The sequence below is a fragment of the Platichthys flesus genome, chromosome 21 (genome assembly GCF_949316205.1).
Source record: "Platichthys flesus chromosome 21, fPlaFle2.1, whole genome shotgun sequence".
NCBI classification, from domain to species: domain Eukaryota; kingdom Metazoa; phylum Chordata; class Actinopteri; order Pleuronectiformes; family Pleuronectidae; genus Platichthys; species Platichthys flesus.
Window position 1 is genome coordinate 1,506,564 of NC_084965.1, and position 16,961 is coordinate 1,523,524.

The window sequence follows — 16,961 nt, forward strand, 5'->3', positions numbered from 1 at the left end:
CAAACAACTGATATTTCATTAGACTCTGTGGAGGTTTGTGTGTTTGCTTCTGTCAGTAAACTGTAACACAGTTACAAATAACAATCAATCACATTTTATTTGAAAATCACAAAGTGCTTTATACGATTAAAACAATAAAATGAGAAATATGTGAATCACAAACATCTGGAGAATGAATTTAGTGTTTAATAAAAAACTCAGCTGTGTTTATTATGAACGAATCAGAACTTTAAACATTGTTATTATGAATTTAATGGTTGAGTTTGATCCTGACGAGTTGTGAGCTCACGCCCACTAGAGGTCGCTGTTGTCGGCTTCCAACACTGGATCCCAGGAATCTGCTCCCTGGTCCGAGGGGCGGGAGCGCGCATCAGTCCTGGGGGTGTCCCCTGTTGAGGGAAACGTGTGACAGGGACGCGCCTGGCTGTAACCGTGAGGAGGACCGCCTCGCGGATCTGGATTCACACCTGGATCCACTGGAACCGGATTTACTCTTCTGGAAAGAGCGAAGCAAAGCCTGATTCTGTGGCGTCCACCGTGCGTAAAGACCGTGCGTAAAGACTGTGCGTAAAGACTGCGCCAGAACCGGACTTTTCCTCTGCTCTGCCCTTTGCGCATTAAAGAGTCAACCTCCGGACACACACACACAGACACACACACACACACACGCTCTCAGGTCTCGGTGCAGACACGTGTTTGCTGCGGAGGAGGATGAGATGAGCTGCGGCTCCGGTGGATGAAACGTCAACATGTCCTTTACGCACCGGCTCGTGCTGCTGCTGCTCGGCCTCAGCTTCGTCCTCACGGTCAGTGCTTCACCCAACATCACTACAGGGTCTATTTATTCATATTTAAATATTATAACTAATAACCTGAGCTGAGAAATGTCTTAGAGTCAAAGAGTCAAAGAGTCAAAGAGTCAAAGCTGCAGCTGCTGTTTGTTTTATCTCTTTGGTTTTTGTTGTTTTTCTTCCATGTGGTTTTTTAATGTGTAAGGACATTTATTTTAGTTTTGAATCTAAATGTAATTTTTCTGTGACTCTTCTGAAATTCATTATTTATCCTATTATGTGCATAAAGTTTGAACTCTTTTAAATTTAATTGAGCTTCTCTTGTGTGTTCTTGTAGCTGGGGTTAGATCTCCAGGTTATTAAAAATAACTTTATTAATCACTGGGATCAGTCGATCTGGAACAAAACACACCGACAGAAACAAGATCAAAGGAACTAAACGAGGGACGAGAATGAAAGTGGAATAAATAACAAAGTTAATGACTAAAAGTTTGATGGGACAAGTGACGTGTTTATATTTGTTTTCATTCATATCTGAAGCTCGACTATTATTTTGGTAATTTACTGTAAAACCACAATATTTCTTTTCACATATCGAGGAAGTTAAATATTGTGTCACAGATTTAAAATGTGTTCATTTGGGTTTAATGACTTTCAAACAACTTGCTTATCTGATCAACTCTAACTTATTATATTTAAAATGTAAAGTTTATAGAAACCATATTCTACTTGATCTTTATTTGGATGACTTGATATTCTGCTTATTTCTACATTCATCCCCATAAACTGTGATGTTATGATATCACAGTTTGTAAACAGGAATATTCCATCAGCAGCTCATGTAAACATCATAATCATAACGTGTCTCTTTCAGAATAAGGTCGACACTGATGATGTTGTCGTCAGTTAAACTCCGTATTAATTGTAGCTTGTCTTTCTTGCTGCTGGTTCATTATTTATGTCCGGGCCCGATTCAGCCTCGGTTCTAAGTTTAGACTCTGCAGCTCGGACCCTCAGCTGCTCTGGGTCCTCGTCTGCTGGAGGAAACCAGGACTCCTCCGCTGAGGCTCTGGATCCAACACCAGACGAGTGATTCAAGGTTTCAAACACCCGGGAGACGTCGCTGCTCCAGAAAAGAGAAAATGAATAAGAGGGAATTGGTTTAACACGTTCAGGAGGAATCATGTGGAACATCAGCTGAATCTGACCCAAAATCCTGTTTTATAACTGAACCATCTTTCAGGAGATAATTAAAATGAAAGGACTGTTGCCTGATGTTGTGTTGCACTTTGTGTGTGTGTGTGTTTGTGTGTGTGTGCGTAACAGCTATAAAACCTGAGTGTGTGTGTGTAGTACCTACAAAGGTTAATGACTTGTGCTTCCTCTATTGATCTGACTGGAGAGCAGAGCCCTGCTGCTGGTGTGTGGGTGTTTGTGTGTTCGTGCATGTGTTTGTGTGTGTGTTTGTGTGTCTGTGTGTGTGTGTGTGTGCGTGCTGCTGCAGAGACATCACAGCAAAGTGATATCAAGGCTGAAGTTTTTTGATGAGTCACATTAATACTTGTTTTACCAAATGAATAAAAAATTCTGCATGTACGTGTTGAACAGACCCATTACGCCCCCTAGTGTTCCGAACTGTCATGGACCCCACGGGACCAAAGCTAACGTAGAGTCGACTCTTTTACGTTATGACATTTATAAATATTTGAAAAAGCAGACAACTCTCTGCTGAAACTAAACCTCTGCACAACTAAACCAGCACAAAGTCGACTGTCCAGAGTGTGTGTGTGTGTGTTTGATTTGCACGTAGGCGTGTCTTAGCCCCCCCCCCCCTGCACTAAGTGTGCTGATAAAAACCAAGCTGCGATAAACTGATTTAATCCTGAGCCTCTGTTTTGCACATTTGACTGTTTCAGTTAGAGCTGCAGCGAGAGGTCACTCTGCCACTCAGCTGCTGCACGTGAAAAAGAGTCGACAAGTCATCTGTGACGGGGATGATGGCGTCAGTCGCTCAGTTATCGTCTGTTATCGTCTGTTATCGTCTGTTATCGTCTGTTATCGTCTCTGCGAGCAGCAGGCGACTGACCAGTGGTTTGTTAATCTGAGGAAAGAGAAACAAACACTGTGTTTAGTTTAGTTTAATCCAGAACAGTTTATCCTTGGGCTCGTAATGGATCGGTGTGTGTGTTTGTTTGTGTGTGTGTGAGTGTGTGTGTGTGTGTCAGAGCTCCTTAGATGACAGAGATCATGTTTGCAGTGGATTAAATGAGGTCAAGCGGATTATCCTTTGCCCTTTGCTGCTTTCCATTTATAGCCTTTTGTTTTGAGAAGTAGAAAATGATGAAAAACCTAAATTACCAATTATCACAGCGCCCCCTACTGCCCCCTCTGTGAAAGAGCTGCAGTGTAGCTCACTATTAATCGTCCTGTGGTTAAATTAAAATATCAAATGTGTCACCTGCTCACCCACACCTCACTTTACACTGTGTTAACGTCTGTAAAGGAAACTTTAGTTCTGTGGCTTCACGTCAACATTCAGTTCCAGATCTACAAGTGTGAAAACCACTTCCTTCATCCATTGGTTCATTACAGACAGAAGTGACGCCTGATAGGTCAATGTGACGATGACCTGTGTGTGTGTGTGTGTGTGTGTGTGTGTATGTGTGTGTTTACACTGAGGAAATACATGTCACAGTACATCACACGGGGATCAGACACTGGAACTCCCTCAGACTGGAGAGGAGATTCGTTTTCAGGATGAACTGAAGTCAAACCGAACAGCTGCCTCGTTCCCAGCAGAGTGTTGTGTGTTGATCCAGCGTGTTGCGTGTTGATCCAGCGTGTGTTGCGTGTTGATCCAGCGTGTTTTGCGTGTTGATCCAGCGTGTTGCGTGTTCATCCAGCGTGTTGCGTGACGCAGGAGGTTTCTCCACGTCAGAGATCTTGCTCATAACATTAATTTTCCTCTGGTTTGCGACAGGTCGAGGGAAAGTTTCCCAACTGTCAGTTCCACTGGGAGATCGAGAGAGCGGAGAGAGAGTGTGACACGCAACTGCAGCAGCAGCAGACGGCCTCCAGCACAGGTGCACACACACACACAGACACACACAAGATAACACACAAAAAGATAAATCGAAGCATGAGAGTTTTACCATGATCAGCACTATTGTGTGTGTGTGTGTGTTGACTGAGATCAGCTGTGTGAAGAGGAAGGTGTGTCTCTGTGTTTCAACACATTGCTATCAATCATTTATTCAGATCTCAGGCTAGAGTCGCGAGGAGAACAGGAGGTGCACACAGACACACACAAACACACACACACACATGTGTCTATAGACAGGCGTGAGAAAGAAACCACAAGCTGCAAAAACACACAAACGCTTTTTAATTATCACTGTGCCGAATCATTAAAAATACACATGACCTTTTAGAAAACACAAAACTGCTCAGTGCTGCATGTTGTGTGTCTGTATGCGTGTGTTTGTGGTTTCTGGGTGTGTGTGTGTTATCTGCATGTCACAGAGCTCGTATCCTGACTAACAAATCACCGTCCTGTCACATCAGCAGGTCAGATAAGTCACAGGTGTCATCACACCATGTTCTTATCTTATAATCTCATAGTCTCATATTTATTTTGATTTGACTCAAAAGATCAAAGACACAAACTCTCAGATCCATAAAATTCAACCAGTTTCAACCGAGGTGACAAATTACAAAGGAAATTGTGAGGAGTAATAAATCACACTTCTGTCATCATCGCATTAAATGAAAGATCAGAAAAACATCGACAGCTTCAACCTCATGTTGTTACTTTTCATTTTTACACCTGAACATAATATTAATTTCTTTCTCTGTTGATGTGACACGCAGTTCATTTAAGGAGTTAAAACTAACGTCAAAAGTCAAAACGCTTTTATTTTGTTTGATTTATTGTCGTCGGTTCGGCAGGAGAACAAAGGATCACTCAGACAGGAAGTTAAGAGTCGTCTGATATATACTGTGTGTGTGTGTGTGTGGGTCTGTGTGTGTGTGTGTGTGTGTGGGTCTGTGTGTGTTCAGGATGTCACGGGCAGTGGTACAAAGTCGCCTGTTGGCAGAGCGCGGCGCTGGGCGAGGTGAGGACCCTCCCCTGCCCCTCCGCCCTCATTCATGTCTTTGGAAAAAGCGGTGAGTTTCAGCACAGACACACAAACACACACACACACACACACACACACACATAACCACACACACACAACCACAACCACAATCACACTGAAATATGACTGACATTAGATATTTATTTATCTCGGGAACGATTGAATTAGAAACTAAATATATCTAAACTAAAAGTAAAGAATGAATCGAAAAGTTTAAATAATAAATAATCAAAGTGTTTTTCTGATTTGTTCTGACCTTTGACCTTTGCCCTACGGCAGCCGCTTCCTTTCACGGCCGATTTCACGACCTCTCGTCTTTCACTGGACTCGTTCTGCATCGTCCATCATGTCCATCCCCTCGTGTCCGTCTCTCTCTGAACATCTGTCCTCACTGTCCGGCCGCTCTTTCATCCCTCCTGCTTCCCTTTCCTCTCCCGTCAGCCCCTCTTCCTCCTCGTCTTCCTCAACCTCCTCACCCTCCTCACCTTCCTCGTCCTACTCTTCCTCCTCGTCCTCCTCACCCCTCATCCTCCTCACCCCTCATCCTCCTCACCTTCCTCACCCTCCTCACCCTCCTCATCCTCCTCGTCCCCCTCGTCCTCCTCGTCCTCCTCACCTTCCTCACATTCCTCACCCTCCTCACCCTCCTCGTAATCCTTGTCCTCCTCGTCCTCCTCACCTTCCTCACCCTTCTCACCTTCCTCACCCTCTTCGTCCTCCTCGTCCTCCTCCTCGTCCTCCTCCATGTCCTCCTCGTCGTCCTCCTCACCCTCCTCACCCTCCTCACCCCTCGGCCTCCTAACCTTCCTCACCTTCCTCACCCTCCTCTACCTCCTCACCCTTTAGTCTGACTTTCTCTCTGATTCTTCTCTCACTTTTAAATATTAATTGATTTGGTGACAAGAGCAAAGTTCTTATTTTTCTGATTTTTAACAGATGCAATGTTTCATGAATACTAACGACAGAGAAACAGGTCGGAGAGTGTTTGTATATTTCAAGGACAAAAGGAATATTATAAATGATTTGCTCCTGACAAAATATTTAGAGAAATATAGAAAGAAACACAGAGACTTTATAAACAGGTTAAATATTCTTTCTCTGATAAATAATAAACAGTATAAAGGAAAGTTTTACAGTAACTGAATAAAAATCAACCCTCTGATAAGAATTTGAGTTCTGGATCCTGATCTGCACCAAGTGTCACTTTGTTCATCAGAGTCTCTGCTTCATTTCACAAAGTCTAGAAAATCGTCCCGTGATAAAACGACTTTCTCTTCCTCTCTCACCTTCTCTCCATCTCTCTCCTCCGTCTCTCTGCTCCATCACCACTGTCTCCGTCTCTTCCTGTTAATGGATCTCATTAATCACCGGTCGACATCTTGGCCGCCCGACCCTCTCTCTCCTTGTCTGTCAGTAATCGGCTGAACGCAGCAGAACCGACTGAGACCGTGAAATGTTCTCAGTGTGTCCGACTCCTCTGAACCTGACGTGGACACAGAGCCATTTCTATCCTGAGCTCAGCTGCTGCATCAGACCTGAATAATCCATCGAACTTACACTTCACCTGAAAGATGAACTGATACGAGTTGATGGTTGCAGGTCAAAGGTCAAGGTCACGGTGACCCCGTGTTTGCACAACACTCATACACTATCTATCTGCTCTAGGGCTTTTTGACTGTGTACTTATATGTTGACTACTTGTATTGCTCGAGTACTTACATATTGTGTACTTGTTAATTGTGTTACTTTGTGTTTGTTTGTTTGTCGTTGGTCCTGGAGAGCAGATCCCTCCCCTGTGGTTTGATTTATGAGAATAAGCGTGTCTGCCTCTGACACACTGTCTCTGTGCGTCTGTCAGGAAACCTCAGCAGGAACTGCACCGAGCGCGGCTGGTCGGACGTCTACCCCCTCATCTTCCTCGCCTGCGGCTCCACCAGCGACGAAGACGATCCCAGTGAGGTGAGTCGGGCTCTGGGCTCCTGCAGGTTTACTGGTGAGAGCTCGCTGATGGGGAGCTAGATCGTCTGATCTGAGGTCAGTGTTCGGTTTTACATCCCCTGTGCTGCTGACGTCTGCAGCTCTGATGGTGCAGCAGCAGCAGAGGAAGCTGCAGAATGCAACCACTTCTTATTCTGGTGGTTTTAGACCTGCAGGAAACAACAGATCATGAATGACGGCTTCCTCCAGAGACTGGGGGTAATGGTTTCCACTGGTTCAGATTGTTGTGATCGTAATTCTCTGATCAAACCTTTTCCTCTTAATCTCATTCAAGATGAATCGAGCAGGTTGAACTTCTTCTGTCTTTAAAAATAAAACTAAAGATGAAGGAACACGAAGCAAAGTGCAGCTTCTCACTTCATCTGTCACAGATGTAACAACCAGTACACAACCAGTACACAACCAGTAAGAGACCAGCACCGCTCGACTGGACCTCGGGCCAATCACACGACTTTCTCTTCTTCTAAAAATAACTCAGACCTCCGTGAAACCTGTGTCTCTCCTTCATCAAGTCCTCAGTGTGTTTGTGTGTGTGTGTCTGTGTGTGTGTAATGTGTGAGTCTGTATAAATCTACAGATTCCTACACGGTGAAAAGGTTCAAGCAGATGACAACATATTTATCTCATCTGTCTGTATCGTAGAGGATTTATATTTTATTATATTATAATGTCAACAAGGATTTCATCTATCTTTCAAAATGGACATGTCACAATGAGACAAATAAATAAAAAGATTTAATTCAACAAATAATAAAATAGAAAAGAGTAGAAAGCTTTTGCATCCTCCAGAGTTTAGAATAAAACTTAAAATCTATAAATCAAAATGCAGCTTCTTTGATCTATTTATACGAGTTAAATTATGAACCTGTTCCTGACCTGAAAGTATTATTCTCATTCCAAACATCAGTATTAATCCAGTCATGTAGTAAATGTTTGGTTTTATGCATCTGAAGCTTCTTTCAAGCTAAAAGCAGAAAAACACTAAACCTGGATCTGTCACTCTGATCCGTATCTGCAGCTGAATTATTAATTTCATTTCTTTCCTGATGCAACACACTCTGTTCTCATATCTGCTCGTGTCGGAGGTGAACTGGAGCTTTTTGGTTGCGTCTCTGCAGCAGTGACGAGGATCTGACCCTGGAGCTGCGGCTCGTCACCACCTCTTCTCAGAAACCCTAACCACTGTCACACACACTGATGTGAGAGTGTGTGTAGACGTGTGTGTCGCCCTGAGGCGTCCTGTGTGATGCCACAGAGGTTTGTCTTTGACCTTTTGCCCGATGGAGCGGTTGCCTTTCAGGAGCCTGAGGTTTAGGCTGAGCAATTAATTATTGCTCGTTTAATTCTGTAAACGAGAAGGAAGTGAAAGTGTTTCCTCGTGTTTGTGGGAATCACAAACTCTAGAACTGATTCTGAAAAATCACAAATGTTGGAGAAACAGTGAAAAGCAGGAGAAGGCTGTTTTTGTCAGGGACTAGTTTCTGCGGCGGATTAATGTTTATCCTCTGAGGCTCGTCTCCTGTTCAACTCAACATCTGGAACTTTCAGCGAGCGTCCAGAACACATCTGTTTGTTTTCCTCTGAAGAGTTTCTTTTTTTAACATCTGTCACTTCTCTGTTTACTGAGAGTCTCTCTCTCTCTCTCTCTGTGTAAACACCACCGACCGGCTGACGGAGACATTCTGACAAAAAATGTGTTTAATACTAAAGTAAACTAATAAAAGGTCAAAACTATTTTTGGTTGACGAGCTGCTTATAAACAAAATATGATTTTTATTTATGTGTAATCATTTCACAATTGGCTCTAAATATAAGCTTCAAATGTGATACTGTCAAATTTTAAACTTTTGTCACTTGTGAACTGCTTTTCCATCTCTTACACCCTAAAACCACTTCTTATCAAATATACAGACATTTTTATAATGTCGAGCTGCAGCGGACGTCTCAGTTGTTTTTGATGAAAGGAGCATTTGGAAGTTTCTCTGGCCTCGGTTGCGTGTGGAGTCTCCAGCTGTTTCCAGTCCACAGGTCCAGGATCTGCTCCGTTTCCTCCGTCTGTCGTTCTTAACCACAAAGTTTAAAACGGCAGCGAACACGAAGCTGAAGCACGAAGATAAATAAGAAAGAATGGAGAACAAAAGTGATAAATACTGAACACACACGTGATCTGTGTGTCACACAACAGGAAGATGAACTTTCACACACACACACACACACACACACACACACACACACACACACACACACACACACAGCGGCCTGGTGATGCTCTGCAGATTGTCAGGTGTGAGGTTCTCTCTCTCTCTCTCTGCTTCTGTTTGTTTCCTGTTGAAGAGACGGGAGAGAGGTTTTCCATCATGGAAACATTCAGCTGAGACCAGACGTCACCGCTGGCCCCCACACTCACACACACAGACTCACACACACTACTACACACACATCACAGACGAGGAGGAAGTGTCCTCTTCCTCCTCATCTTCATCGTTTCAAATCAATCTCACCACGAGACACCGAGTGATCGAGACAAAATGGCTCCAAGCATCTGACGCAGACGGGACTTATTCAGGACCGGATCGATGTCTGGTTGAGCTCAGGGATCGTTTGTGTTTGTTGTTGATTCTTTATCAAGTTGTCAGTGAATCCTTTTGTGTTGGAAACGTGTGAAACAACAGAAAAGGTCTGTTGCTGTTTCCACATCAGTGACTCTCTCCCTTCAGATGTTTAGTTTTGACTCAAAATCCCCAAAGAGAGAAAGGAACATTCTCACGTTTGAGAATCTGGATATTCATATCATTTTTACATTGAACTCAGATTTCACGTCCAGATAATGAGTCGTTCCTCAAACCTCCTCTGAGCCTGTGAGTCTTCTCTGTTGTGACAGCAGCTGTTGTTTCCTTCAGTCTTCAGGATTCTGGGATCTGTTCCGAGCACTCGACTCTTCTTCAGAGCTTCTCAGTCGTTGACTCTCTTCATGTTGTTTGACTTGATTCTTGCACTGATGGTAGAAGATGTTGTTTCTGAGGTGAAGTCGTTTTCTGATCCATTTCAGACTTTTCACACCGAACCCTGAGATGGAAGTTGATCCTCTTCCAGGGACGAGGTCCTGGTTTTGTCTTGACTGGTCTGGATCCTTCTCCTGTTCAGGGTTGTTCTATCTCTCTGTCCCGTTCTCTCTCCTCCATGTTTACCTGGATCCATGTTGAGAGGAAGAACAAAACCTCCTCCAGTTGATAACAAATAACGTGAAGAGGAAGGAAGGGAACAAATCCTGCATCGCCCCCGGATCTGGATCCAAGTCCCTCCTTCGTCCATGAGCCACTCAAACACAGAATGTCATGGAAATTGGTTTTATATATTATATCATTAGTTGTTGGTGTGTTATCCTTGGAAAATTATCTTTCTGCAATCAGCTCCACTCAGAGTGCTGTATATTTTTAATACACTTTCACAAACATGAATATGATCCAGTGAGGATTCATGTTCCCCTCGCCCCGGCCCTCCACAGACGTCCCTCCACAGACGTCCCTCCTCGTTGAGATCCCGGCTGCACGAAGCCGCTCAGACTAAAGTTCAACATCGCCCCCAGTCCCCCGCTGTCGGCGAGAAAGACGGAAAGGGCGAGCGAGCCAGGGTTGATGGTCGGAGGTGTGTTTGGCTCAGCGGGTCGTCGGCTCCCAGGCGGGAGGCCTGAGAATCAGCCGGAGGAATGAGGAGCTGCTGCCAGGCGGTGACGCTCCGTGTACACGCTCACAGATTTGTCCACATGTGAACAGACGGAGGGAGACTCCCTGACAACGTTTGGGCCGAGTGGAAACAGTCGAGATTCTTCACATGAAACATTTCTGGTTTTTATCGGCTCTTATCTCTGATTTAACGTCTGTGTTTCTGTCAAATAATCATAATTCAGAAACATGTGATCTGAAATGTGAAGGGTTGAACTGAAAGAACAAGTGAGGAGGTTGGAACTTTGTCAGACGGAGGAAAAGAGAAAGAAGAAGAGAAGAATGACAAAACAAGAACTGAATGATGTAATTCCTGAGAGTGTGTGTGTATATATATATTTATGTGTGTGTGTGTGTGCGTGTATGGTTCATGGCCAAGTGATGTGTCAAACATGGAGAATGTTGTTTATAAAAGATGAGAGCGATGAACGCCAGGCACCACTCTCTCACACACACACACACACACACACACACACACACACACACACACACACACACACACACACACACACACACACACACAGATCCGCCCCCGTGTGTCAGTTCTGAAGAGTCTGTTTTGACATGGACCAGATCCTCATCCTGATCTTACTCCACTCTTATTGTGAAAGAGCCGCTTACCAGGAACTTCACTGTGAGAAGTTTCTGCTGCTAAAAAGAGAAACTACAAATTAAGGTGATCTCTTGGCTCCACCCCTTTTTATTGTCGCTTTAATTGTCTTTTCAAGGAGCTAAATTCCAAAGATATTAATTTATGATCCTAAGCGACAAACAAACAAAAACAAAAGTAACAGAATAAATGTGTCTGTGTTTGTAAAGTCAAATGATTTAATGAACATTGGATTTCACGGCTTCTCTCATGAAGGTTTTGATCCTGAAGAGTCAGCTCCACGTTCATGAGGAAGATGAAGAAAGAACCTTCATCTTCCTCATCACTGGTTTGTTTGTGTGTCCAGCTGGTTTTCTACAGGATGGTGAGGATCCTGTCGACTCTGGGCCACAGCCTGTCGCTCATCACGCTGCTCACCAGCACCGTCATCATCTGCTTATTCAGGTAAACACACACACACACAATCCCACAGACACACACACACATACACAATCCCACAGACACACACACACACACACACACTAAGATAAACTGTTAAGATGAAGGTCAACAGAGAAGCTCTGACATTTGGTGAAATAAGAATCTGACTGAATCTCCAACCTCACACTTTAAAAGTGACTCTGAAGATTCATGCTAAGTTGGATCCATTAACACAGGATATATACTATAAACATAAGATCTCACACACACACACACACACACACACAGACACACACTCACATACTCAGCACTCCGGGTGATAACAGTTTGTTGCAGCTCCGTCTGGATCGAGTCCATTTGTTCCCTCGGCTGTCGGTGTGTTTAGATACCTCGTCCCTCACTGGCTTCACACTCTGACACGTCTATAAACACACTGCTCAGCGTGTTTGTGTCTGTGTGTGTGTCTGTGTGTGTCTGTGTGTATGTGCAGGAGGCTGCACTGCATGAGGAACTACATCCATCTGAACCTGTTTGTGTCCTTCATGCTGCGAGCCGTGGCCGTGCTGGCCAAAGACGCTCTGCTCTTCTCAGATGATGAAAACACCGACTGCAGCACGCAGCCGTCACTGGTAAACACACACACACACACACACACACACACACAAACGTAAATATCTTTATTTACAAACCTGAGAGAAGCTCATGCTGTTTGTCCTGAGGATCCTCATCCGTGTGTTTTTCCTGGAACATCATCCTTTAGTTTTAAATAAACCCAATAAACCTTTAAGATGAGACTCATCCAGAGTAAATAATAATTAATGACTCGTCAAAACGTCTCCTATCTGTTCGATGAGTCATGTTCTGGGGACTTTGAGAGAAAGTTGTCATCTCATTTCTCTTTTTATTTTGGTCCACGTCCTGTCCATTAACATGGAGGAGGCACTTTATAAAGTTGTCATATCGTCCGTCTCTGACAGTCGTTGGTTTAAAATCCATCATGTTACAGTTTATATACATGTCACTTCAGTCTGATGCCTTAAACCTGGACTCTAGAGCCCCCTGGTGGTCACTTATAGTATATCATTGAAGTCTGCAGGAAGCAAACACACAAAAAGATGCACAACAAAATGTGGTGTTTTATTGTGACATTTAGTTTTATTGTAGAACCGTTGCAGCAAGAATGAAGTGATCATTGTTGTTGTTGTTTTTGTTGTTGTTGCTGTGTTGTTGTTGTAGGTGGGCTGTAAATCCAGTCTGGTCTTCTTCAACTACTTCATCATGGCGAACTTCTTCTGGCTGCTGGTGGAGGGTCTGTACCTGCACACGCTGCTGCTCATCATCCACACCTGCTCCACCCGGCTGTCGGTCTACATGCTCATCGGCTGGGGTCGGCTGCTCCTTCATCCTCCGACTCCTTCACAGACACACACTCGGTTTCTGTGTTTCTGTTGAACTCGTGAGATCCTCCGACTCACACGCAGGTCGTTTCTCTCTCTCTCTCTCTCTCTCTCTCTCCCTCTCTCTCTCTCTCTCTCTCTCAGGAATCCCGTTTGTCTTCATGGTGGCGTGGGTCGTGTGTCGGATCACTCTGGAGGACACCAGGTCAGTCCTCACCTCCCGATCTGATGGAACTTTAAAACAAAGCTATCACAGCTTTTTCCTTTTTAACTTTGAATAACGAGTTTAAGGTCAATAATCACTGGTTTGTCTTCAGGTGCTGGGAAACGAATGAAAACCCCATTCCCAACAGACTCATGAACTGGCCCATCATGGCGTCTGTCATTGTGAGTTCCAGCCGCTGGTCACCTGGTCAACACACAACTTCCTCAGGCCCTCGACAACACACGTGATTAGAGTGAACCTGATGAGGAGCCAGTTGGGGCTTAACAATTCTCCGTTAAACACTTTTCAGTTTTGAATCCTCTGATTTTGATTCTCTGCTTAGATTTCTTAAAACAGCTCTGGAAAAAAGATAAGAGACCACTTCAGATTGGTCCTAAATCTGGATCTGAAATATGGAAATATGGAATTTGGAAGAAATGTTGTCGTAGTTTAAAGAAAATGTTAGTTTCATTTCAAATAGTGAAACCAGAGGGACTCATAAATCTTATCTTCCTGCTTCGTGTTTCTTCAACTCAAGATCAACTTCGTGTTGTTCATCAGCATCATTCGGATCCTGGTGCAGAAGCTGCGCTGCACGGACGTGGGAGGAAACGAGCAGTCACAGTACAGGTATGGTCTGACCTCTGACCTTTCTGTTACCTTATTATACCAGTGTCCCTTATAGCAGCCAGATTCACATCCTCCGAAAGGGTCATCAAAAACAGCTGGTTGTGTTTCTATACTTTGGTTTTAAATCTCCACAACAGAAAACAAGCCAAACAAATCAAACGTAGATGAATCCCCTGTGTGCAGTGAGTGTGTAGCTGTGTGTGTCTGTGGCTGTTTCACCAGACGCCTGGCGAAGTCCACCCTGCTGCTGATCCCTCTGTTCGGGATGAACTACATGGTGTTCGTCTACCTGATGGAGCCCCCGACCAAAAGCATGAACCGCATCAAGATCTTCTTCGACCTCGGCCTCGGATCCTTCCAGGTAGCGTGTGATGTGTTTCTAGATCTCACAGTGACCACAGCTTGTAGACCAGGACCTCGAGTGCATCATTACAAAGTGTTATTAAATCTCTAAACGTTGTGTGTTTGTGTGATTCAGGGTCTGATCGTGGCCGTCCTGTACTGCTTCCTGAACAGCGAGGTGAGTCTCCACACGTCCACACATTAACCTCATGATTCTCTGTCTCACAGACTTTTATCTTAACTTTGATTTGTGTACAATCAGGTCCAGAGCGAGCTGAGGAGGACGTGGGGGGGCGTGTCCCTTAAGCAGTGGGTGGGGCGGGACTACAGGCCGCACGCCGCGTCAGTCGGCCGGAACGGCACCGAGAGCTCCGCCCAGTTTCCCAGAAGCTCCCGCGCCCAGTCCATCCTGCAGACGGAGACCACCGTCCTCTGACCAGACGGAGACTCGAGGTCTGGACAGTGAAGCCACTGCAGAAGTGCCTGAAACCTGTATTCTCCCTAGTGGCCAGCAGGGGGCGACTCCACTTGATGCAAAAAGATGTTTCTGTAGAGATTAATGTCTCGATCTCTGGTTTCAAGTCTTCAACACAACTGAGGTTCATTTTATAAATTATGGTCCATTTAGAGTCAGATAGACCAAAGACCACGGTACGCAGTGGGGCGCAGGGTGATTGACAGCTAGTACCGTCCAATGGGTGCAGGTGGCAGGTGGAGGCGGGCTTGCAGCTCTCAAACCAACAGGTGGCGACGAGGGACGAGGACGAGGACGTCTTTTTGTTTTTAAACTCTCAGAACTCGTATTCAAAGAGACGCAGGACACACAGAGACTTTCACCTGCGTCTCAACCTGTGACTCACAGACGCTTCTGAGGAGAAAGACTTTTTCACCCTGGATTTTTCTGATTTCCCAGATTTCACAGTCCTTCGAACTGTTCCTGATGGAATCCCGTGGAGCAGAAAATGTACTCTCCCTCTATAATTTGATATTATTTCTGATATTCCTACATATTCTCTGTCATTTAAAAGTATTCCTCAGTCCCGGCTGAATGTATCACCTGCTGGTAACTTGCTCTGAAGTCTTTGTGTTAATGTCACTAAACATGTTACACAACTACATTTAAACTTTTTTAATCTTCAAAACAAATAGAATTAAACCCCAATTATTAAAAGCAAGCCATAAAGAATTGATGTAATAGAAATATGTTGTTTAATCACATTTATAACAAAGATATTACATAATGTGTTGGTGGAGAATCACAGATTTTGACAATCATAATTATAATATTAGTTTTAGTTTTTCTGGGCCCAGGGAAGCTGAGTATTTGTAATTATTCTTTTTACTTGTGGCCGATTCAAGTTAAGGATCTCACTTGTTTTCGTTTTCAACCCAATTATTGTACATTTAAATCCTTTTTACGAGTCTAAATTAAAAAAAAAAGAAGATTCTATAAAAACCTTTAAACCACCACAGAGATCTGGTCTGGAGGTCTGGCCGACCTCCTCGATGTCCACTGGGATGATGAAGAGCAGATTCATGTGGGAGGTGAGGGAACGTGTTACTGGGGCTCACGTGAGTCTGCAGAGTCCATGTTGTTGTTCATGTCTCTGAATACGGGCCAAATCCAAGTTCTTAAAAAAATATGTTATGTTCTGTATCTTAAACTATAATAAATTACTATAATTCGCTGCAGGTTTCATTAAAAAGCGAAGTGATGATGTGTGAGATTCACTGATCAGACATCAGATTTATAACAGACACTGAACATCTCAATCAAAGGGACTCGGGGGGGACAGCAGTGTTTCAGGTTCACTTGAAGCCAAAAGAAGAAAACAATCAAAGTAAACATCGCCTTGAACATTTTATATCATTTGTGTTTTTTGTTTTTTTAAATCTTTAAGTACCATGATGTTGATTTCTGTGTGTATGTTCCTGAGCATCAATGTCATTTATAAGCTTTGGAATACAACTGTTAACCTGTGATTTCATTTATTTTAAAAGCTTTTATTGTGAAGGCTGAGTCATGTTTGTGTTTTTGTTATTGGGACGATCATTTAATATATAAACAATAAATCACAAACATTGTAAGAGCGTAGCAGACGAAGCTGAGACACTGAAGAAAGAACAACAGAGAGAAATGAGTTCTACAGACCGGTTCTGGTTTCGTTTAACTCATCTCTCCTGTTTATCTGCACTCGACAGTTCACACTGACCCGTGCTTCCAGAGGTCAGAGGTCAATGAGGAAGAGAGCATCTTGTTCCACTGGTAAACAGAAGAGATCAAACTTCGGGGTGAAACCAATTCACCGCTGAGCGACTCTCTCTGTCCTACTGGGAGTGCTGGTATTGATTTAGGATTGGAGAAGTGGTTCTTCGCTCAGGTTGGAGTTTACAGAGCATTTTTAAAGAGGTCGGCTAAAAAGGTGAAAGTCAGTCGCCGAGCCAAAGACAAGTGAGAGTGATGCCCTGGAAAACCTGATTGGTGAAGAGGAAGATGATAGAAAAGCAGAACACCAACCCAGGGAGGAAGAGGATTCTCCGGGGATATTTTAACATCACAATTTTAAAAAGATCTCAGCTAAAAAAAAATTCTCTCAGTTAAATGAAGGAATAAAGTTCAAGATGCTAGCAGGGAGCTAGCTAATGCGGCTAAAGCTTTAGCTAAGCTATGAACAAACGCACCGTAAGTTCACTTGTGTCTGAAGTC

The 16,961-nt window shown here is 43.9% G+C and overlaps 1 protein-coding gene across 1 annotated transcript; it reads left to right on the forward strand.

Annotated features, from left to right (window-relative positions):
* Positions 1 to 412: 412 nt before the first annotated feature.
* On the forward strand, positions 413 to 16,268 carry LOC133932880 (vasoactive intestinal polypeptide receptor 2-like). Its single transcript, XM_062379758.1, has 13 exons — positions 413 to 806; positions 3,772 to 3,874; positions 4,851 to 4,958; positions 6,789 to 6,889; positions 11,607 to 11,704; positions 12,171 to 12,309; positions 12,917 to 13,067; positions 13,222 to 13,282; positions 13,395 to 13,464; positions 13,821 to 13,912; positions 14,135 to 14,273; positions 14,391 to 14,432; positions 14,517 to 16,268. Exons 1-13 carry the CDS (start codon positions 750 to 752, stop codon positions 14,688 to 14,690), a joined length of 1,335 nt encoding a protein of 444 aa, XP_062235742.1. The 5' UTR covers positions 413 to 749; the 3' UTR covers positions 14,691 to 16,268.
* Positions 16,269 to 16,961: the final 693 nt, after the last annotated feature.